The 24,298-nt window shown below is 34.6% G+C and overlaps 1 protein-coding gene across 2 annotated transcripts in view; it reads left to right on the forward strand.

The window, feature by feature from the left end:
• Window positions 1-24,298, forward strand: part of RBBP8 (RB binding protein 8, endonuclease) — a 90,629-nt gene that overhangs the window by 2,082 nt on the left and 64,249 nt on the right. For both annotated transcript variants that reach the window (XM_042910451.1, XM_042910452.1), the window contains exons 2-3: window positions 1,073-1,278; window positions 15,898-15,940. In XM_042910451.1, coding sequence (XP_042766385.1) covers window positions 1,170-1,278; window positions 15,898-15,940 — 152 coding nt within the window. In that variant the 5' untranslated portion in view covers window positions 1,073-1,169. The remainder of the gene's footprint in view (window positions 1-1,072; window positions 1,279-15,897; window positions 15,941-24,298) is intronic.

Here is a 24,298-nt window from a genome sequence, read left to right on the forward strand (position 1 = left end):
GCCTAATCACAGTTGTTTTTTGTTTTTAAATTAAGTAGGCTTCATGCCAAACGTGGGTCTTGAACTCATGACCCTGAGATCAATAGCTCTACACAGTGAACCAGCTGGGTGCCCCCAATCACAACGTTTATAAAACTTAAGAGTGTATTTTTCCAGTCTTCTCCTTTAGAAGTGTCATTGCTTATTTTAGCTTCTTCATTAGAGACCTTGAGAAACGATTAGTAAGAAACACTTAAATCAGTTTGAGCATGGTAAGTCATTGGCTAAGGAGCCATATGTGAGGTTTAGTAAACTTACTAATCGTTTTATTTTTTTAGTGGTAGCTAGTTAATGGTTTCAACTTAAGGACACATTAAAATATTTATGAAGCCACTTGAACTTCTCAGTATCCTGTTGCTTCCTTCAGGGGCTACACAAGTAATTATCATTCACCTCTACCCTAAGAGGGACACAAAATAGCCTTACCCTTTTTGTCTTGTTACTAGACGTTTCTGTATTCATAGTTCTTTGCTGTGCCTGTATCTTGCTCACTGATTTCTCTTGTAATAAGAAAGGTATTCAGATGTTCGTGTGTATTAATCACAAACATCTTTCTTGCTCTTTTATAAGGCATGTGCTTCTATGTATATGTAGATGTATATATGTGAATACTGTTTAAGTCAAGGATATTCAGAATGTTTTCCAGTTATTGGTTCAGTATATTGTTGCACTTCATATCAACTGAAAAGTTTAACAAAAAATAAATTCTTTTTAGAACATTGAATTATTCAATGCTGATCATGAATGACTATAAACCTCAATATCAGAAACATCTCAATTTGAGTAATTATTCCTTTCTAGGAGGAATAAGAGAAAGTTTGCCTTAAAATTTAGCTTAACTAAAGACCAAATAACTGAAATCAGGGTTCTCAGCATAATTGTCTTTACTTCCCATTCCCCAGATTCTCAAAATGATTGAGTGTAGGTAAATAAGGAAAACTTGAGAATAGCTGGCTAAGCTTGAAGATATTCTAACTTAAAATTACATACAGATAAATGTAAAATTCATTTGTGTTGCAATCTGTTGTTTCAGGTATTTCAACTGCCCAAGACAACTTCATACCTATATAATGTAACAGAAAAAGTCAGAAAACATTAGGCAAATAGAAGTGTGGAGCATATTAAGAAAGATGAACATCTCTGGAAGCAATTGTGGAAGCCCTAGTTCTATAGATATATCTAATGACTTCAAGGAACTTTGGACAAAACTAAAAGAGTATCATGATAAAGAAGTACAAGGTAAGAGTCTTTTTTTTTTTTTTAATAGTACACCAGTATTCTATTGAGACTAAATAGTTATAACTTTGTGTGACAGTTCAGAGATCTCATTTTTAAGGGACCTAATAAAGGTAATTTTTTGTGAGTCATTTATGATTGAGTTGTTGCTCTATAACTATAGACACCTACTATGGGATGTAGTTTTTGCACATCTTATAGTTATTTACTATGGTAATATGTGTGGTGTGGTGGAAACGGCATAGAAATTGTTGATTGAAGACCTGGATGTGAATTCCGAATTCATTTATCTACTTGATCTGTGATCTCAGCCAAGATATATAATCTCTAAACTTACTTTTTTTTCCTATAAAATTATGTGCAGGATTCTTTACAGCCATTAAAATACTAAAGTTATTCTTCAAGCTTTTGGGAATCTATTTGCTACCAAGCACTGAGATATGAAAGTGAATGGCAGTTTGCTTTCAAAGAGCCTGGAGTCTAATAGAGATAGAGCCATGTAAACAGATAATTACAGTATAATGAAATAAATGCTAAAAGGTTTATGTGAAGTGCAATGAGTGTGAGGAGAATTGAGCAATTGTGGTTGAGATGAATATATAATTATTATTTGTGATTGTGTTAAAACGTACTCCAGATAAAAGAATTTTGTCTTAAAGGTAGACTCAATGTTTGGTATTAACATCTGTCTAATTCTGTTACTTTAACATAATACGTTTTTCCCATGGGCGGAAATTGCTTGGTATTATGTTTGTTTCTTGCTGCAACCATAGGTTTAATACTATAGTGCTTGACAGCCTTCACATTACACTGGAATGCCATTAAAATATCATCCACCTAATCTTACTTACATTTTCAGAGAAAAAAATATTTCATCTGAAAGAAAATATGAAGAATAAAAAAAAAAAACCCCAAACCTCTAAATTAGACTATATTCTCTATCTTTTGAATGTCTAGATCAATCAAAAACTTTTCAGGTATTCTCTTTATATTTTAACCAAATCAGATTGGTTCAAAAGAATGCATCATTCATCAGAGATGAGCACTAATGGATCCTGGGGTCATGAGTGTTCCTAATGCTGAGAATTTTTTTTTTTTGTCCATGTGTTGCTTTTTTGTACTTAGTTATAATTACCTTTGCCCCAGTTTTCTGGAATGGGCAGACAAAGACTGTATATGGTCAATTTGAGAAAATATATAAATGGCAGTCAAATTTGTTTCTTCCTGTTGGGTAAAACCAAAGCAATAAATGACAATTTTCTCATAAAAAAAAAAAAAAAAAAAAAAAAAAAAAAAAAACCATGATCCACCTAGTATGTGGGTCTGTTAGAACTTTTCTGTGGTAAATGTAGTTCTTGGCAGAACCTCATGATAATGGACTCATCATGAATTAATGAAGCATGGACCCCAGAAGTATTCTTGCATACCCCAGTGTACTGGCAGACTCTTGTTCAAGAAAAGTTTTGGGGTACACTTACCATATGCCATACCTTATGAATAAGAATGAGTCATATATAGTTATCTGGGAACATAAAGGAAGAACCGGGTGTGTGTGTGCGCGTGCCCTTGAGAGAGATTGATTGATTGATTGATTGATTGATTTACTGTCAAATCAGGCTTTACCATTGAAATGAGTCTAATTAGCCAGACGAAGATTGTAGGAGGGGAACGTTTTAAGAGAATAGCTTAAGCACAAGTTTGGCAGTAACAGCTTGATTTTAATCAAAGAACTGTACATAAGTTGGTATAGCTCACAGAGAAAATGAGGTAAGTGATGGGAATTTATTGGTCAGGTGGAAAGAGGATGATGCTAGAAAGGTAGATAGGTTCAAATTATGTAAAACATTATGTACTATGCTAAAGAGATTGTTACCATGCTTTATCTTTAGGATTAAGTCTAAAATTTTCATTTTCAGTGCTTACTTCTATTACTTGTATAGGTAGTGCTGTGTTGAGAAAGAGGCTATGTGATGTACTTGTTAGTTAAATCTGAGTTCTGGATCTAGGCTGCCAATATTTGAAAGCCATCTCACCCTTGAAGGTGGTGACCTTGTGCAAGCTATTTAACTTTATGGTGCACCAGATTCCTTATCTATAAAATAAAGATACTAATAATAGTTACTTCACATTATATTAAATATTTTAATATATGTAAAACATTTTGAAGAGTTTATGGCACATAGTAAGCAATATATGTACTAGCTATATGTGTTTAGATATTAGAATGCTGTCCTTTCTGAAGCAGCACCATTATAATTATCTGTGCCCGGTGTGGACTATCCCAGCCAGATACAGTGAGATACTATAAAAAAGTTATAACAGCGATTTCACATACTGATTACTTTTACATTCCTCTTTATGATTTTTGAAACTGCTAATTTCTAGAAAGAAACAGAAAAAGAATGGCCAAAAAAATAAACATGAGAAAATTTAAATGGTTAAGAAATCTTGGAAAATTCTTACTTTTATCTCTTCTTGGCGAGGGGGAGAAGTGGGGATACTTACTTTTTAAAAATTTCCATGAACTATACATAAAATTTTTCATCTTAACTGTTTTTAAGTGTACACTTCAGTGGCGTTAAATACATTCATGATGTTGTACGACTATCACCACCATCCATCTCCAGAGCTCTTCATCTTGTAAAACTGAAATTTTATACCTATTAAACAATAACTCCCCATTTATCCCTGCCTCCAGCCCCTGGCAGCCACTATTCCACTTTCTATCTCTGTGATTGTGACCATTCTAAATATCTCATAACAGTCTTTTTGTGACTGGCTCATTTCACTTAGCATAAGGTCTTCAAGTTTCATCCATATTGTAGCATATTACAGAATTTTTTCTCTTTTAAGGCATATACAATATTCCATTGTATATACCACATTTTGCTTATCCATTCATTCATCCATTGTTGGACATTTGAGTTGCTTACATCTTTTGGCTGTTGAGAATAATGTTGCTCTGAACAGGAGTGTACAAGTAATCTTTAAGACCCTACTTTCAACTCCTTTGGAAGTGTATCTAGAAGTGGGATTGCTGAATTATATGATAATTATATTTTTAATTTTTTGAGGAATTACCATACTCTTTTCCATTTTTACATTCCCACCAGCAATGCACAAGTGTTAAGTTTCTCCACATTCTTACCAACACTTGGTATCTTCTGTTTTCTTTTTTTTTCTTTTGATAGTCGTAGCCATCCTAGTGGATGTAAGGTGATACTGTGATTTTGATTTGCATTTACCTAAAGATTAGTGATGTTGAACATTTTTTCATGTACTGACTGGCCATTTGTGTATCATTGGAGAAATGTTTATTCAAGTCCTTTGTCTATTTTTTTTTTTAACGTTTATTATTGAGAGACACAGAGTGTGAGCAGGGGAGGGGCAGAAAGAGGAGGGGGAGACACAGAATCTGAAGCAGGCTCCAGGTTCTGAGCTGTCAGCACAGAGCCCGACGTGGGGCTTGAACTCACAAACCGCAAGATCATGACCTGAGCTGAAGTTGGATGCTTGACCACCTGAGCCACCCAGGCGCCCCTCCTTTGTCCAATTTTTAATCAGCTTTGGTTTTTTGTTGTTGAGTTGTAGAAGTTCTTTATATATTCTGGATATTACTCTTTTATCAGATACATAATTTGCAAATATTTTCTCCCATTCTCTGGGTTGCGTTTTCATTCTGTTCATTGACATACAGAAGTTTTAAATTTTGATATAATCCACTTTATATTTTTCTTTTGTTGCCTGTGCTTTTGGTGTCTTACCTGAGAAATCATTGCCAGATCTAATATTATTTAGCTTTTACCCTGTTTTATAGTTTTAGCTCTTATGTTTGGATCATTCATCCACTTTGAGTTACATTTTGTATATGATACAAGGGCCAAATTTCATTCTTTTGTGTGTGGATATCTAATATTCCCAGCACCATTTGTTGAAAAGACTGTTTCCCCATAGAGTTTCTGGGCACCATTGCCAAAAACCATTTGATTGTATATACAAATATGAGTATACTTCTGGACTTCCTCTTCTGTTGGTCTACACATCTGTCTGTCAGTACTATACTGTTTTGGTTATTGTAACTTTTAGTAAGTTTTGAAATCAGGAAGTGGGATCTCTAGTTTTGTTCTTCTTCAGGTTTGTTTTGTCTATGTGGAGTCCCATGAGATTCCATATGAATTTAGAACAGCTTTTTCTATTTCTGCAAAAATCATCATTGGACTTTTGATACAGATTGCCTTCAATCTGTAGATTTCTTTGAGTAGTATTGACATCTTAACCATGTTAAGCTTTCCAGTCCACGAATATGCCAAGTCTTTCTATTTATTTATGTAGTTTTTAATTTCTTTAAGGAATGAATACTTGGTAATTTTCAGTGTACAAATCCTTCATCTCTTTGGGTAAGCTTATTCCTAAGTATTCTTTTTCTTTTTTTTTTTAAACGTTTATTCATTTTTGAGAGACAGAGACAGAGTGCAAGCAGGGTTGGGGCAGAGAGAGAGGGAGACACAGAATTTGAAGCAGGCTCCAGGCTCTGAGCTGGCAGTACAGAGCCCTATGCGGGGCTCCAACCCACAAACCATGAGATCATGACCTGAGCCGAAGTCGAACGCTTAATCGACTGAGCCACCCAGGTGCCCCCTAAGTATTCTTTTTGATGCTATAAATAGAATTGTTTTCATTTCCTTTTTTTTTTCTTGAGGTTTATTTTTTTTTTAGTAATCTATACACCCAGTGTCAGCTTGAACTCAAGACCCTGACATCAAGAGTTGCATGCTCTTCCGACTGAGCCAGCCAGGCATCCCTCATTTCCTTTTCTGATTATTTGTTGTTAGCGTGCAGAAACAAAATTGGTTTCTGTGTATTGATTTTGTATCCTGCAACTTTCCTAGAAGTCTTTACTTATTGTGGGTTTTGTTTTTTTTTTTAATTTTTGAGACAGAGAGAGACAGAGCATGAATGGGGGAGAGTCAGAGAGAGAGGGAGACACAGAATCAGAAGCACGTTCCAGGCTCTGAGCTGTCAGCACAGAGCCCGACGCGGAGCTCGAACTCACGGGCCGTGAGATCATGACCTGAGCCGAAGTCGGACGCTTAACCGACTGAGCCACCCAGGTGCCCCTAATTGTGGTTTTTTAAAATTCCTAGCTGAAGTAAACATTAAAAACTGTTTACTTTTTTTCATTATGAAAAGTTGGAGTTCAGCTACCTCTACTATACGTGCATCCTTTATGCTCTGTTGTGCTCATTCGTTGACCAATCATTCTGTTTCATGTTTTCATTAAAGCCCTCTTTCAGCGTATAGGATTGCTGATGTAATTGAGGTACAGTTGTGTTCATTTAGAAATCAAGGTATCTATTATTGTTTAATCTATTTTTTTAACTTAAGCTTTTTTCTAAATTGTCAAAACACAAAGTAAAAAAAAGTTTCCCACCCCCCAACACAAACTGGTAACCACTTTTATAATCTTTTGTGTTTATATTCAGTGTTCATTTCTAATTTAAAGTTTAAGTGTTTTTTTCATTTTTTTTTTTTTAGGAATTATTACATATATACAAAAGTAAAGAAAATCATAAAATGAACTCCTATATAGTCATCACTCAGCTTGAACTATCATCAATAAATGGCCAGTCTTATTTTACTTGTATTCCATGTACTTCTCTATCCCTCTTTCACTCAGTTATTTTGGAGTCTCTGACATAATTTATCTATAAATATTTAGTATGTGTTTGTAGTAGGCTTTTTAACTAGAAAGAACCATTATCACGCTAACAAAACAAATAATTAACATCTAGTACCTATTAGATGATAGTGTTCAATTTTCCGCAATTGTCAAAAATATCTTTATAGTTCAAATGTGTATCTAAAAGACATCTCTGTGATGTGTGATTACTATGTTAATTTTTTCAATGTAATTTTTGTATTTTTCTTATGAAATTAAGTATCTTTGCTAAAGTTTAAGAGTGATTTATATTTTTTATGAACTGTTACATACTTTATTGCTTCCTTTCTTTTCTTTTCTTTTCTTTTCTTTTTTAAGTTTATTTATTTTGAGAGAGAATGAGCAGGGAGGGACAGAAAGTGAGGGGAGAGAGAGAATCTCAAGCAGGCTCCACACTGTCAACGTGGAACCTGACACCGGGCTTGAACTCACAAACACTGAGTTCGTGACCAGAGCTGAAGTCAAGAGTCAGATGCTCAACTGATTGAAACACCCAGGTGCCCCATTGTTGCTTATTTTCTAGGATTGTTGGCCTTTCTCCTCTAAATTTCTAGGACCTGTTTAGTTCAAATATTTGAAAAATTGGGAATTCAAATTTGTTGTTAGTGATAAAGATCTTATTTTAAAGTAAACTATGCTCATGGTCATATGTCTAAGGATAAATATGAATATTTTACATTAATTCTGCTCATTGACTATACTGTTTTCCCCAGAAAATCTATCGTAAAACTTTGAGGAACAATTCTGAGTTTTAGTACTGACTTGCTATTCATTCAGTGAGGGTCATTAGATTATATGCTAAGAATGATAGCAGTTGCTGAGGATACAACAGTGAAGAAGACACAGTGAGTTTTGGGGGCTTTGAATTCATTTTTTTAGGAAAATATATAATATAATTGTACAGTGAAATGGTAGCAAAAATAAGCCACATACGAGAGAGTCTGCCTTGGTAACCCAATAACAACATTGTAATCAGCTACATGCACTACTTATAAAACTGGGAAGGAATAAACAGTCTGACAATTTATGTTGAAGAGCAGCAGCATCTTCTTTTTGGGTTCTCATGCTGTGACTGTATCACATAGGTTTACCAATAAGAACAGCTTCAAGTTTAAACTGTTATGGGAGTGTCACTGCTACATATTATAAAACTTATCCTAGGTGATCTGGAAGTGAAGCAAATATAATATCTTGAAATATTTTTAAATAGAACCAGACATACTTGAGTTGTTAATAAACATTTGATAGGAAACTAGTATTCTGCCATCTTCAAGCATAAGGTTAGGTTCTTCTTCAAATGATTATTTCTGTTGTTTTATAACTGGTTTTAAGAAGATCATTAAGTTTTTATTAGGCAGAGTCCCTATCTTACTCATCTTTACATCCCTGTAGGTAAAAGTACTTGGCACATACTAAAAAATTAATAAGTGCTATATGAATGAATTGCATAGTTTATAGCTTGGTCAATGTGATATTTTCTTGAACATCAGTATTTTAAATCCCATTATATATGAAAGTATCAACTTTAAAAATTTTTAACATTTATCTGTTGTTGAAAGACAGAAAGAGAGCACTAGTGGAGGAGGGGCAGAGTGACGGAGACACAGACTCTGAAGCAGGGTCCAGGTTCTGGGTTGCCTGCACAGAACCCAATGCGGGGCTTGAACCCACAAATTGTGAGATCATGATCTGAGCTGAAGTCGGACACTTAACAGACTGAGCCACCCAGGCGCCCTGAAAATATCAATATTTTGTATCTGTTTAAAATCTTGAAATATTTTACTACCCATTTACTTTAAAATTTCTGTTTTTAGAAAATACTATAGAAAGCTGGGAAAGGAAAAATAAGTCCCCATTCTACAAGAATGGCATCTGTGCTTTTTTGTTTATTCTTTCCTACTTTTAAAAGAAATGTGTGTAGCTTTATGCATTGTTGTGATCAATATTCATAGTGTTTTACACGTGGCTTTTTTTTTTTAATGTTTATTTTTGAGAGCGAGAGAGAGACAGCACAGGTTGAGGGAGCAACAGAGAGAGGGAGACACAGAATCTGAAGCAGGCTCCAGGCTCTGAGCTGTCAGCACAGAGTCCGACGCGGGGCCGCAACTCGTGGACCGCGAGATCATGATCTCAGCCCAAGTCAGAAGCTCAACTGACTGAGCGCCCCATATATGGCTTATTTTTAAGTATTATTTCATTATTTAAATGGTGCTTGCTTTTCCATGTTGTACGTAATCATTTTAGAATTTTTATATATGCCCATTTAAAATTGGGTCAGGGGTGCCAGGGTGGCTCAGTTGGTTGAGCATTGGACTTCAACTGGGATCATGATCTCATGGTTTGTGGATTTGAGCCCTGTGTCAGGCTTACTGCTTGCTGTCCACGCAAAGCCTGCCTCAGATCCTCTGGTCCCCCTCTGTCTCTTCTCTTCCCCTGCTTGTGTGGTCTCTCACTCAAAGAAACATTTAAAAATAAATAAATAAATAAAATTGGGTCAGTTTTATTTTTAGGCTCTTAATTTAACAGGGATAAAATATTTGGCAGTTTTCTTCATGTTCCTTAGTGTTTCAGGGTCTTCAGGAAACCCCTACTTTATGATGAGGAAGAGTCAAGAAAATAATATACTTTTTTTTTAATGTTTATTTATTTTGAGAGAGAGAGAGAGTGTGAGCACATGTGTGCATGAGTGAAAGTAGGAGCAGAGAGAGAGGAGAGAATCCCAAGAAGGCTCCATGCTGCCAGTGCTAAGCCTGATGTGGGGCTTGACTCCCCCAAACCATGAGATCATGACTTGACCCAGAATCAACAGTCGGATGCTTAACTAACCGAGCCACCCAGGTGCCCTAATACACACTTTTTAATAAGAAACAACATGCCAAATTCATCACATTATACAACATATCAAACTCACAAATATTACATGGTGGATAATTCTTCTAACTTGTGGACTCCTCATAGCTATTCTCTAGTACTCATCACACTCTCAGGAGAGTCAGTTTATATACACTGAAAATGTTAAAAGAGGAATACAGCAGGTTTCAGTATATTTAGCTAATACCCAAGTGCTTTATGAATGGTAGGTATTGGATATACGTGTGAACTGATGAGAGAAGATAATTTCTGGTTCATTATAATACGAGATTGACCAGAGTTCTTTTTCCAATTTCAAAATCCCTTGTGGATTCTTAAAGGTATTAAATGAGCACTATTGTTTTTAAAAAAATAATGTTATTTAAAAACATTTGGGTTCAGATGAGGCAAATTTGCTGAAAGCAGACTTTTTATGTATTCTACACAGTTCCATATAACATTAGATCTTCCAACTGTGTGATAACATCAAAGACATGCCTGAAGGGTACTTAATTTTTTTGAAAGTGGGGGATCCACTTGGAGAAACCCATATAAGAGGCTATTTGAAAGACATCAAACATGGACTTGTCTGGACTTTGCAGGTTTTGAAGTATATATAGAAATCAAAATTGACTCATTACTTTTAAACCTTTATGTCAGTTTAAAAAAGAAGAAATGTTTTGAATGGTAGTACTTGAAATATATAATTCTTACTTAGATGTCCAAGAAACTCTTCCCATATACATGGGAATTTATATACATCTGAATACACTCACTGTATCATGAGATTTTTTTTTTTTGCTTCATTTGACCAAAACATAATAAAATGATAGATAAACATGTCATATGCAAGACAGTTTGTACACTGATCACAAGAATATATTAAGCTATATGCATTCTTTTAAAGCTGGGGGGGAAAGAATAGATAAAGTCTCCCAACTTCTATTGAACAGCAGTGTGCAAAGACCATTTTTGTTGGAAAAGTCTGGAGACATTTGTGACTGAGTTTTTATATTTTTTATCTTTAGTAAAATTGTATCCCTTCATGATTGTTCACTTTAGTGTCTTATGTTCCTTTTGTGACAAATGCTGCTAGTATCAGGGTCAAAAACAAATTGTTTTGATAAATGTTACTGATAACTTATTAGAGCATGTTTTATGTTTTAATAGAATTTAATAGAAATTTCAGAGTTCTTTAAATTTCAGATGTTTGAACAATTCAAAGTATTCATTGGGTACAATATTTTTTTGCCTTTTTAAATCTCTGTCAGTATCAGGTTTATTACTTAAAAGCACTAATAAATAGAATAATAAAATAGAATTTAGAATGTTTATTTTTCAAAACACCATTTTATTTTTTAAAGACTTTTATTTTTAAGTAATCTCTGTGCCCAATGTGAGGCTTGAACTCACAACCCCAAGATCAAGAGTCATACCCTGTACCAACTGAGCCAGCTAGGCTCCCCAGAATGCCACCATTTTAATAAATGGTCTCTTGTTCATGCTAGGTTCTATTATCAGCATCTCATCTAATAATGTTTTCTGTATCTGGTAAATACAGTAATCAGTTCTTTTAGAAAACTAGGCAGATTTTTCTAGGCAAAATTAGAACCCCTTTGAAGACACACAAAACTATAGAGGTTCTAATACAACAGGATAAATACTTCTTGATTTGGTTTAGGGTTGTTTCATTTATTTTCTCAAATGTTTCATCAAAATTCCTAAAAGATGACATTCATATTAAGGCTACATAAATTAACAGTGAAAGGAATTGCGTGTAATTTTGGTCCATAACATCAGTGTCATACTCATTGTTAATACTATAAGTAATTCTCCCATCTAATATTTTTCCATTTGTATTAACATCTATAAGTTCAATTGAGTCCATAAAAATTAATTTACCTATTTTGAGATAATTAAAATTTAAGACTTAAACTAAGCATCTTATAAAGACGAGTTTTCACTTTGGAATTAAAATAATTTATTAGGCCCTTGCAGAAAAACTAGTGGTAATATTTTGGTAGAGGTTAAATTACTTGAGTTGTTTACATAAAGCCACTATTTGTCAACAAAGTTATTAGGCTTATTCAAAACCATAGATAACTTGTTTTAAAGTGACAGTACATACACTGCATATATGGTCTGTTCTGGGTAGAGAACTAAAGTAAAAGTTAACATAGTGATTTTTATTTTGCTTATAACAAATTCTTGTCTCATTTCTGAATTCTTATTTAAACTTGTTTCGTGTTGTGGCCCTTGGGTGGTTCAGTCAATCGAGCATCCGACTTATGGCTCAGGTCATGATCTTTGGTTCGTGAGTTCGAGCCCTGCGTCAGGCTCTGGGCTCTGTGCTGACAGCTCAGAGCCTGGAGCCTTCTTCAGATTCTGTGTCTCCCTCTCTCTCCCTTTTCTGCTAGTACTCTGTCTGTCTCTCGCAAAAATAAAAGACATTAAGAAATAAATTAATATTAAAAAAATAAAATAAACTTTTTTCCTGTGTTATAACTACACATATGGGCCCTTAATTTTTTCATTTCCTCCAATATCCATATGTTAGCCAGAGTAGGGTTAATTTGTAGTACAGCACTTGGTCTTGTGAATGCTGTTTCCTCAATAGGTATCTCAGGTTGCCAGTGTTACAATCCCAAATACTTTGTTGAACAGACTACCTGTTCATACAGGAGCTACATTGTATAGCCTCATTCCTTCCGATGGGTGTGGAACAGGATTAAAGCACACTTTATAGGGGTTCTAATTGTAGATGCCTAATTGACTTGATGAATAGCAAATGCTAAAATTTAAACACACACACATAGACACACACATAAACCTGTTTCAGGGCTGATCTGCATGACAGAACAAATGCCTCACAGGTGCTGAATGCTTACAAGATAAAAGAGTACTCTTTCCATATTTCCCAAGAATTTTCTTTTGATGTTTATATGGATTTTCTATCTCGTTGTTTCTTTTCTTAAAATGGTCATGGCAATAATCCTTTTCATCTTTGGCTGCACTGAGTTTTAGAAGTTGGGTAAAATTAAAAATAAAATCTATCAATAAGTAAATTTTCGGGGCACCTAGGTGGCTCAGTCAGTTAAGCATCCGACTTCGGCTCAGGTCATGATCTCACGGTTCATGGCTTCGAGCCCCACATCGGGCTCTGTGCTGACAGCTCAGAGCCTGGAGCCTGTTTCAGATTCTGTCTCTCCCTCTTTCTCTGCCCTTCCCTCATTTGCATTGTGTCTCAAAAATAAACATTAAAAAATTTTTTAAATTAAAAAAAAAGTAAATTTCATACACTTTGGAAAGAAGAGAGTGAAAAACTGCTGACTCTAGTCTTTGGCCTAGTCAGGTCATAAGTTTTTTTCTTAATTCTTTAAGAATGATTTGATGCTTTACTAAGTAAGTACTTTCAAGTTTTCATGAGTATGTCATTATCTGAAAAAGAAGGAAGCTTCTCAGCCTGGGAATTTGACAGATGGAAAAGATTTTTTTTAAACAGCATACCAGTTTTTATTCTTAATATTAAAAGAAATATTTTCCTTTATTATGTTTTATATTTTAACGATTTTTCAACTATTAGGGCAGATCTTTTTCCATAATTTTTTTTAAGTTTTTATTTTGAGCTTATTGTAAATTGACATGAAATTTTAAGAAATAATACAAAGAACTGTCCTATACTCTTCAGCCAATTTCCCACAATGGGAGTATCTTTTACAATTATAGTACAACAGCAGGACGAGGAAATTGGCATTGATACAATTTACCAACCTTATTCAGATACCCCCAATTTTATATGCACTCACTTCCACGGTGTTGATTTTAGATGCCTGTGACTACCACCAGAGATCCCTCATGCCACTTATTTAAGCCCTCAGCCCCCTTTTTCACATCCCAACCCCTCCAGTTTGTGGCTACCAATAATATGTTTTTTATAATTTTTTCCTTTCAAGAGTGTTAGTTATGTAAGTAGAATCACATCAGATGTACCCTTTGAGATTGGCTTTTTTTTCAGTCGTAATTTCCTTGGGAACCATCCAAGTTGTTACATGTATCAACATTTCATTCCTTTTTATTGCTGAAGAGTACATGTGGTACAAGTATGTACCAGTTTTTTTTGTTTGTTTTGTTTTTTAACAGTTCACTTGTTAAAGGACATTTGGGTTGTTTCTAGTTTGGGGCTGTTATGAATAAAGCTGCTGTGAATATTTGTTTATTCATAACTTTTTTCTCACAATTCATATTTGTTTATTCACATTTTAGGCTGTAGAAATAAGGGTAAAGTGTATCCTATCAGTTGGACATTTCCTAGAGGTGAAATTTGAGAAACAGGGCAAAAGTCTAACACAAAACAGTTGTCCAGGGCCTGCCTTTTTCTATATTCCTCGCAGCAAATCCTTACTACTTGGGATGATAAGAAGAGGTGGCTTTCCCGTCAGTATTTATACCATCCTATCAACTTTATCCCTAGTCAGCATCATGGAGGGGGATTGGTGGAGAAATGTATAATTTTTTTAAAACTCTTATTTGTCTAAATTCTGTTTTTGAATGCTTGTCCTAAATTATACCGATAGCGAAAAGTCCTGTTCTTAGAAATAACAAATTTATTAATGTTTCTATGTACAGTATATGGAAAGTTTTTCTAAATGTATAACTTATTAGAATCCATAGATAAACTATCAAAGGCAAATAGTAAATCTTTGATTTTTCAATAATTAGTCAACTAATACCTATTTATTGGGGACTAATCCTACCCCAAATGAAAGAAATTCTTGAGTGGATACAGAACTTCTAAATTTGCTAAGCATTATTTTAAAAAGTAAATAAAATATCCACAATTAGAAAAAGTGTAGAATAGTAAAAAGATTGATTTAAGACTCAGAAAAATCAAACAGAGAAACTTTTTCCTCCTTTTATGATAATCATACTGTAGAAAATAGAGGTCATAGAGAAAATAGAAAACCAAATAGTTTAGCGTTGCTAAATAGACAGTTTTTTTCACTTATTTTAATAACTATTATCCCATCAAGTGATTATGTCATATTTTACTTAAACATCCCTATTTTAAGCAGTTTATATTGCTATAAATTGTTCAGTGTCCTTTGTGACTATGAGTTTCTCTATAGTTTGGATTATATTCTTGGGTTAGAATGCAGGAAATGAGATACTGATGAAGGAGTCCTATTATGTATTGCTAAATTGCTTTCCAAAAGAATTCTATCCATTTATAATATCTCCAGCAAGTATGGGAGTATAGTTTTACAGCACTTTTATCAACATATTGGGTATTACAGTCTTTATAATTTTGCTAAGTAATTGTTTTGGTTTGAATTTATATTTAGTTGCTAGTAATGTTGGATAGATTTTTGTATTTGTTTAATGACCGTTTTTCTCCTTTTGTTAATTATCATTTACAAAAATTAGAAATGTCACTCTATTTTGTCCATATCCTTCCTTGCAGTTTCAGTGCCCTTCAGCCTGCTTTCTTCATGATAACTGCTTGAGTCCCGTAGGCAGGAGTCTTCTCTTACGTGTTGTGTCAGACTCAATTAAAATAAGAAATATATGTAACAGCTATCTTGAGTGTTCTTTGTTAAGTATTTTAGCGTAAGCAATTTTGCTCCTCATCCAGGACTTCCTGCAGTAATCTATTTTAATCCCAGAAGACCTGAGCCTACATAAGCATGGTTGCTGTTAGCAAATACATAGGCTATGTCAGAACATAGACCTTCATTTATAGTGAGCCTCTAATTATATGCTTGCCCCTGCTATTATGAAGGAAGTAACTCACTTTAGGTGGAGAAAATTTCACTCTACTTAGCTGTCATATAATAGACTAAAGGCAGTAATGTTGCAGATATACTTTTGTGACCTTGGGGTACAAATAAGGGAAATACACTCTCCAAGCTAATGGGACCTGGCTTATTATTCAGAGCCCAGAGTTGAGTAACTTAATAGTGTAGCATTAGACTCATAAAGAAACTCAGATCAACTGCTTTAGAAATGGTAAATGTATAAATAAAATACTGTGGGTTTTTTTTTTTCTTTTTCAGGTTTACAAGTAAAAGTAACAAAACTGAAAAAGGAACGAATTTTGTAAGTACCAGTATATAATACTGATTTCTTATTTTTAAATTAATTGATACTGACGTCCTATTTGACCTCAATGGCTTATTTATGAGAAAGTTAGTTTACAGCATGGACCTTGGATAGTTGACCATGAGTTTTTCAAAATTCTAAGGTAAAAAGAATAACTTAATTTTGAGTATATTCTTAGTTAATATTTGCATATATTTATACATTAATGTAATTTTTATATATACATACATACATATGGGTATGTATACATATAATCTTTTTCCATAAAGTATTTATTAAGAAAATAACTGTTCTATAAATTCATTTTGATCTGTCAATGTTATTCTTTTCTCATCTGTGATTAACACCTGGAATTTAAGATACTGCAAGAAGGGAGCAAAATGGGATTTCTGAACTGATACAAGAAATGAGACAAGGGGCTCCTGGCAGGCTCATCCGGTGGACCTGTGACTCTTGATCTAGGGGTTGTAAGTTCAAGCCCCACATTGGGTGTAGAGATTACTTAAAAAAAAAAATCCTTAAAAAAAAAAAGGAATAGGAGCAAATGAGACCCCTTTTAACTAGTTTGAAATTACCAAAGTTCCCCTGAATTGTTTTGGTTATTTTTTTTTAATATGAAATTTATTGTCAAATTGGTTTCCATGCAACACCCAGTGCTCATCCCAACAGGTGCCCTCCTCAATGCCCATCACCCACTTTCCCCTCCCTATTTTGGTTATTAAGCCTAGAATCAGATCCGATTTTCTAAGTCCGAAGCAAATTTTACTCATGGTTCTTTAGGGCTTCCACATTCAGGAATCTGAAAGAGATGCATCATAGAATATTATTGCTTATAACAAAAATTAATACCATTGTTTTTTTTAATATTTATTTATTTTGAAAGTGAGAGTGTGTGTAGTTATACAAATAGGGGCAGGGCAGAAAGAAAGGGAGAGAGAGAATCCTAAGCATCTCCATGCTCAGCTAGGAGCCTGACATGGGGCTCATTCCCACAACTGTGATCATGATCTGAGCCAAAATCAAGAGTCAGATGCTTAACTGACTGAGCCACTCAGGCCACCCCTATGTCATTGTGACTAATACTGCATTTACTGTATGATATATACCAATGGGCCTCAGTTACATCATATTCCTCAAGCTTCCAAGGCTCCACCCAAAAGCTGGAGTTAACAGTCACCCATCAAAACACACCCATTTGTTTTCTCCAATATGATATGAAAATAAAAATTGGAAAGTTCCTTTTACACCTAGAAAATCATGTTTGGGAGATGACTTTGATTCAGAAATATAAAACCATAAGTTTATAAACAGGTTTTTTTTTTTAAGAATGATTTTATGATCCTTTTTAATTAGTGATACACAATGCTTTGCATTATTGAGAATGTACATATTCCTGCCTTACAGATGTCATTTTAAGTATCTCAGGCGTAGAATAATTCATTTCTCTGTTTCTTATGATTAGTTCCCACGATTGCGAGATGTTCCTCTAGAGGAAATTAAATAAGCCTTTTCTGAGTAGTAAATTTAGGGTATATATCTTGTTAGTTAGGATTTTGCAAAGTACTCAAAGTATTTCCCCGCAAGATACTTATTAATTACATAGGGCAAAATTATAATATTATAGCGGAGAAACCGGACAGAATTCATCTCAAACTATCAAAGTTAATATCACTAGAAATCAGATATGTCAGCCCCATGTACCTCTTGATTTGATGCACTAAGAAGAGCACAATGTTATTCCTGTAGTATTCTTACCAAAAATGCATAGCCCAGATTTTATCATGGGGAAACATCAGAAAAACCCACATTGAAGAACCATCAAAATAACTGGCCAGTACTTTTCAAAGGTCAAGATTGTGAAAGACAAAAATGATGGAGAAACTGTTCCAGATTGAAGGAGACATGGCATTAAGTGCAGTGTAGGATCCAGGATTGGATCCTGGACCAGAAAAATAATGTTAGAGGAACAGTTGGGAAAATTTGCATAAGGTCTATAGATTAGTTAATAGTATTGTATCAATTTCTTGATGTTCATAAATGTATTCTGGTCACACAAGATGTTAATATTTTGAGAAGTTGAATAACAGATACACAGGTACTCTGTTGTGTATTTATAATTTATTTATAATAGACCTGAAGTTATTTTAAGATGAAACCAAAAAATGAAAAAACGGGGCAGCTGGCTGGCTCAGTTGGTAGAGCATGTGACCTTTGATCTCAGGATCTTGAGCCCCACGTTGGGTATAGAGATTACCTAAAATATTTTTTTTTTTAATGAAAAAAATTAACATTCATTCCTTGAGTCTGAAGAGATCAACTTTTCTTCATCTGTTGGATATTGAAAAAATTCAGTATTCTTTTAGCAAGGAATAGGAAGGAAATGGCTGTTGGATAGGCAACCAAAAATGTCACTACAGTTAGACTAATCCTACTCCTGCGGTTCAGAGAGTAGCAGCCAGTGCAGCTCTTGGGGCATGATCTCCTTTCATGGCACAAATGACCTTTTTTGTTTTTTTCTTTTTAATTTTTTTTTTTAATGTTTGTTTATTTTTGAGAGAGAGACAGCATGAGCCGGGGGTGGGGGGGCGGGTGGCAGAGAGAGAGGGAGACACAGAATCTAAAGCAGGCTTCAGGCTCTGAGCTGTCAGCACAGAGTCTGAAGTAGGGCTCGAACTCATGAACCGTGAGATCATGACCTGAGCCAAAGTCGGGCGCTCAACTGACTGACCCACCCAGGTGCCCCACCTTTTATTTCTGTAGCCGGTAGGTATTTCACAAACTCTCTAGCCTTTTAATGCATTTTAAATAGTGTTGGTGGTATTACCTTATGTTTATGTATGTCCGAATTATCTGAATACTTGCCGAAGAACACTTTATATGTAAATTCTTCCCATAATGAGTTATTACAAAAATAAGTATATTGAAATTGTGTTAGTTGGATAAAACAGGATCATTTTCTTGGTTAATAAGTAAAATTTATCTTTTATCCACTTGAAATCAAAAGGGAAACATCTTTGTTTTACTTAGGAATAAATACTCTTTTCTTCAGTGGTGAAAATATTTTGAGTCCTTTGAGATTTCAAATTATGAAGTGTAGGGCGCCTGGGTGGCTCAGTCAGTTAAGCGTCTGACTTCAGCTCAGGTCATGATCTCACGGTTTGTGAGTTCAAGCCCCATGTTGGGCTCTGTGTTGACCACTCAGAGCCTAGAGCCTGCTTTGGATTTTGTGTCTCCCTCTCTCTCTGCTCCTCCCCCACTTGTGCTCCGTCTCTCTCTCTGTCTCTCAAAAATAAATAAATGTAAAAAATAAAATAAAATAAAATCACGAAGTGTACTTATTCTGTTGTTTTCATCTTCATTTTTATATATAGCCCAGCTAGTGTTGGTTGCTACAGACATTGCCAATCAGAAGATAAGCTACATACCAAACTTCAATAGTTAATTACCAATCACTGAAGTTATTCTACAAGTGTCCTCTTCTTTTTTTTTTTTTTTTTTAAGTTTTCAAGAGAGAGAGAAAGTGCACGAGTCAGAGAGGGGTAGAGAGAGGGGGAGGGAGAGAGAGAGAATCCCACCCAGGCTCCTCACTGTTAGCACAGAGTCCGACACAGGGCTCAAACTCATGAACTGTGAGATCATAATGTGACCTGAAGTCAGACACTTAACCAACTGAGCCACCCAGGTGCCCCTACAAGTATCCTCTTTTATGTACAGTAACACTATATAGGAATTCTTGTTACCTCTGGCCTTTTCTAAACCAAAAATGCAATGTTTTAGTCGATTATTAGTTAGACAAGGAGCTTTTATATTGTACCTTGGTTTGGTGTTGGTTAATGGTCATGTTAATGCTGTATTAACAACCTTTGATTAGAATGACATCCTTTAATCAAAATGTTGATCACTTTTTTTTTTTTTTTTGAGAGAGCACAAGCAAGGGAGGGGCAGGGGGGTGGGGACAGAGGATCTGAAGAGGGCTCTGAGCTGTCAGCACAGAGCCCCATGTGGGTCTTGAACTCACCACCTATGATGAGATCATGACCTGAGCCGAAGTCAGATGCTCAACCAGCTGAGCCACCCACGTGCCCCAAAATGTTGGTCAGTTGCAGTATTGAAACTCAGAAAGTATTGTCTGGTATTTGATTATACATTTTAAGCTACATTCACTAAATGTTGTTAAAGGATTTTGTTTTATTTAAATGTATTCTTCATGTAGCCTTAGTAATTTTATTTTCTAAAATATTGCTATTTTAAATGAGTTACAGCTACAAAGCAGTATTTCCTCTTAGCTTGAATCAGAATCATCAAATGAATGATGACACATAATTAGAAGTGATCTAGATTTGCTTATGACCAATGCACTTTATTACTGACTTTCTACACAAAATGCATTTCTCCACACCTGTAACCAATCAGCCACATAAAAAACTTCTTAAATTTGTAAATGACTGCTGAATTTTACTTTCTCAAAAATCATCTATAACACTTTTGAATTTTAAAGAATGGAAAACATTTTAAAAGCAGCTGGTTTTTCAGTAGCTAGTAATAATGCCTTACTTCACCTGTAGTTAGAGTCATTTGATCCTCTTAGCAACCTTCTAATATATATTGTAACTACTTTGTACCTGTGTACCTCAGGTAGTTTGGGGTTGTACATTTTGGAAGCACAAGTAAGTAAATTCCGTGAGTAATCAGAGAATTAAAGGGATGCTTTATTTTATAGTAAGTTAGATATTTGCACTGTGGGACCAGGAACTTGGGCTTTCTTATATTAGCATAATCCCTATATCTCAGTATATTTTACAGTATACAGTTAGGATGCAGGAATAACCAGGATGTCTTAGCTCCATATTGTTAGGATAGCTATATTAATAAGGTAGAGAGCCCCAACCCTTAGGGATTCCCACCTGGAAGAAGAAGAAGAGAAATCAATAATTTTACCATATTTTGTCTATCACTTGATTGTTTGAGATCTGTGTTTTGATGATAGTTGTCTCTGCACATGGTTAATGCTTTTCTCTTACACAAATTCGTTTATCAAATTAAACATGTAAAAATGTTGACAGGTGAATATTACGGGATTTTTTGAAAAGTTCTACTTAAAGAACTTAAGAGCTTTTGAAAAGTTCCACCTGATTCTTTTAACCTACTTGTGGACATGGACTACATCTGTTTTTGCCAGTGTGTATCCATTACTTACTAACTGATGGACTGTTTTAATGGTCAGTTAGTGAATCTTGTCATCATCCTATTTATTTGCCATTCTTTATTTTTTTTTAGAATTGTTTGGGTTTCTTTTTTAAATTTTATTTAAAGATAACATTTGCCATAATCAGCCATCCAGCTTTATGGCAATCAAGATATTTAAATTCACAAATTTAAAAAATTACAAAGGAAAAAAAGTCCTGCAGTTGTGCAGGACTGTTGTCATACTTTTAATTTCTTATAACAAAGGTTATAGAGAATATAACTTGAACACATATAGTTTCCCCATTTTCTGTATTCACAGTAGTACCAATTTTGATCCCTATAGTGCTTCTCTACCCCTCCAGTATATGACATTGATTTTAAACTAATGAGAAGACTGGTGTAGGTAGTATATGGGAGGGTTTGTTATCTGTCATTTTATAGTCACATTTTCATATACAAGATTTATCCACTTTTACACACGAGTTATATTTACATGCCATTTATCTAAAATGTTCATTTGTCTCAGAAGGACAGAATGCCATCTACCAAGAAAATGATACTGAGTATCCAGTAAGATGCTGCCTATGGGATAGATACGTTGAGCTTACCTTAGATGAGTGAGGTTGGTTATTTGTATCCTAATAACTAACTTCCTTTAGATGAGGTCCAAGGTAGATGTAGCTTGCAATGCATTTCACTCCTAATTTTTTTTGAAATTGCATGACTCTTTTTTGTACCATTTAGAACTCATCAATTTGCTTTTGTAAGGAATTTGTTAAATTGTTCCTGCAATTCATAGAACCCTGTTATGTTTACCACTGAGTTGACATAAATATTTTATTAAGTAATTGAGGTTAGTTTTAATTTTAACATAGGTCATCAGTCTATTTGGTTTTAAAACAAATGCTACTATGTTCTGAATCATTCTAAATAGACAGGAATAGAATATGTGGATGTAGGAAAATCAGACATTACATTACTGTTACAAATTTTCTCTTTTGGGGAGCCTGGGAGGCTCAGTCAGTTAAGCATATGACTTCGTCTCGGGTCATGATCTCATGGTTCGTGAGTTTGAGCCCCGCATTGGGCTGTGTGGACAGCTCAGAGCCTGGAGCCTATTTTGGATTCTGCATCTCCCTCTTTCTCTGCCTTCCCCTGCTAGTGCTCTGTCTCTCTCTCAAAAAAAAATTGAATTTTAAAAAAATTTTTTTAATAAAAACATCTTTTCTGTTGTTCATAATTTAAGAAAAAAACTTTTCCTATGAACTTTTCATTCCGTGTGTGTGTGTGTGTAATTCTTCAATATGTGAATCTGGAATATAATATTTGGTTATATTTTTATGATCTAGATTATTTAGATTAAATGCTAAAGGTAAATAGATATTGGCAGCTTATCTGTTAACTTAGAAAATGTCTTTAATTGTTCCCCCAAACTTTGAAAAGTTTTTAATTTGGTTATATTTGTTGAATATTTTAAAAGCAGGATTAATGAAAGGTTGGTACTGCTTCTGAATTAAATATATTTTCTAGAAATATTAGAAAATCATTTTTTTAATTAAGCAACAGCCAAATTAATGAGTTTCAGCTATCACTGTTATTATTTCCAAAATTTCAGATGGCTACAAATGCTACCAGAACTATATGCAGTAGTCTATTACTTTTTGGTGTATTGATTTTTCATTTTTTATTCAATATCAATTACTCAACCAGTATATACGAAGTACCCCCTATATTGGGTATCTGACATTTTTACTTAGTTGTCTCACTTATCTGTTTTGCTGCCAGTGATACTACATTCTAGCCATTTTGGTAGTCGTTTTGACATCTACTTTTTGTAGTCGACTGGTTTGTCATAATTTGATATTTTAAACCCTTGAGGGGACTGGGGAAGATGTTTCAACCACAGTATTTTTTTCAGCTTCAAGACCATACAGAAAATCCCAATCAAATTTCTAATGGGTTTTCTTAGAATTAATTTATATGCATAATTTATATAATAATGTGATTTTTAAAAATATGATAATGGAAGGGTAGAATATGACACTATCTTGGAAGGTAATCAGGTAATCTACTAGAAGAAAATTTTAGGGGCGCCTGAGCGGCTCAGTCGGTTGAGTGTCCCAACTCTTGATTTTGGCTCAGGTCATGATCCCAGGGTGGGGAGTCCCCATGTTGGACTCCACGCTCAGCATGAAGCCTGTTTGAGATTCTTTCTCTCTCCCTCCCTCTGTCCCTCTCCCCCACAAACTCGTTCTCTCTCTCTCTAAAATACGTTTAAAATAAAATAATTTTAAAATTTTTTGTTTTTTCCTACTATAAAATCACAATGGTAAACACTTAAATAGAACCTGGTATGTGATTGTGCTTTTCTGGGTGCTACACATATATTAATGCTTACTTAGTCCTTGCGAGTGCCTTATTGGATATATACTAATTTATCATTTTTACTTGCACTAGGTCACACAGCTGATAAATGAGACCTGAGATTCAAACCTAGGCTTTAGGATCTAGGGTTTGCATGCTTCCACTCTACTCTAAGCCCTGACTTAAAAGTAATACCAAGTAAGAAGTTTAGGCAACACAGAAATTAATAAGAAAGTATAAATCTCCCATAATTGGAATAGAGATGAGTGGAGATATCTGTTACTTACATTAACAAATACAGACAAAATAAAAAAAACAGTAAGTGTACATTTTAATAGCATTTTTGACAACATTGAGTCAACGATGACATCAGAATCCACTCCTTCCTCTGTGTTCCAACACTGTATAATGAATGTCTGGTACTTAAGACAATACTTTTATAGTACACAAAAATACTACAGAGCACATTCTAGTATAATGTGAAGTCTGATTAATAAGATTTTTTTTTTTGAGAAAGAGCACACATGGGTTGGGGAGGGGAGCAGGCAAAGGTAGAGAGCATCTTAAGCAGGCTCCATGCCCAGCATGGAGCCTGACACAAGGCTCAGTCTCACAACTGTGAGATCATGATCTGAGCCAAAATCAGGATTGGACACTTAACCTACTGAGCCACTCAGGCACCCCAACAAGATATTTAAACTTTGCCCTTGAAGTTTATTTTGATATAAGAAATACATGTTATGTAAGTGTGAGACCATACTTTGGAATTGTTACGATAGAATTATCCCATTAGGATAATTCTCC

The sequence above is a fragment of the Panthera leo genome, chromosome D3 (genome assembly GCF_018350215.1).
Source record: "Panthera leo isolate Ple1 chromosome D3, P.leo_Ple1_pat1.1, whole genome shotgun sequence".
Lineage (NCBI taxonomy): Eukaryota > Metazoa > Chordata > Mammalia > Carnivora > Felidae > Panthera > Panthera leo.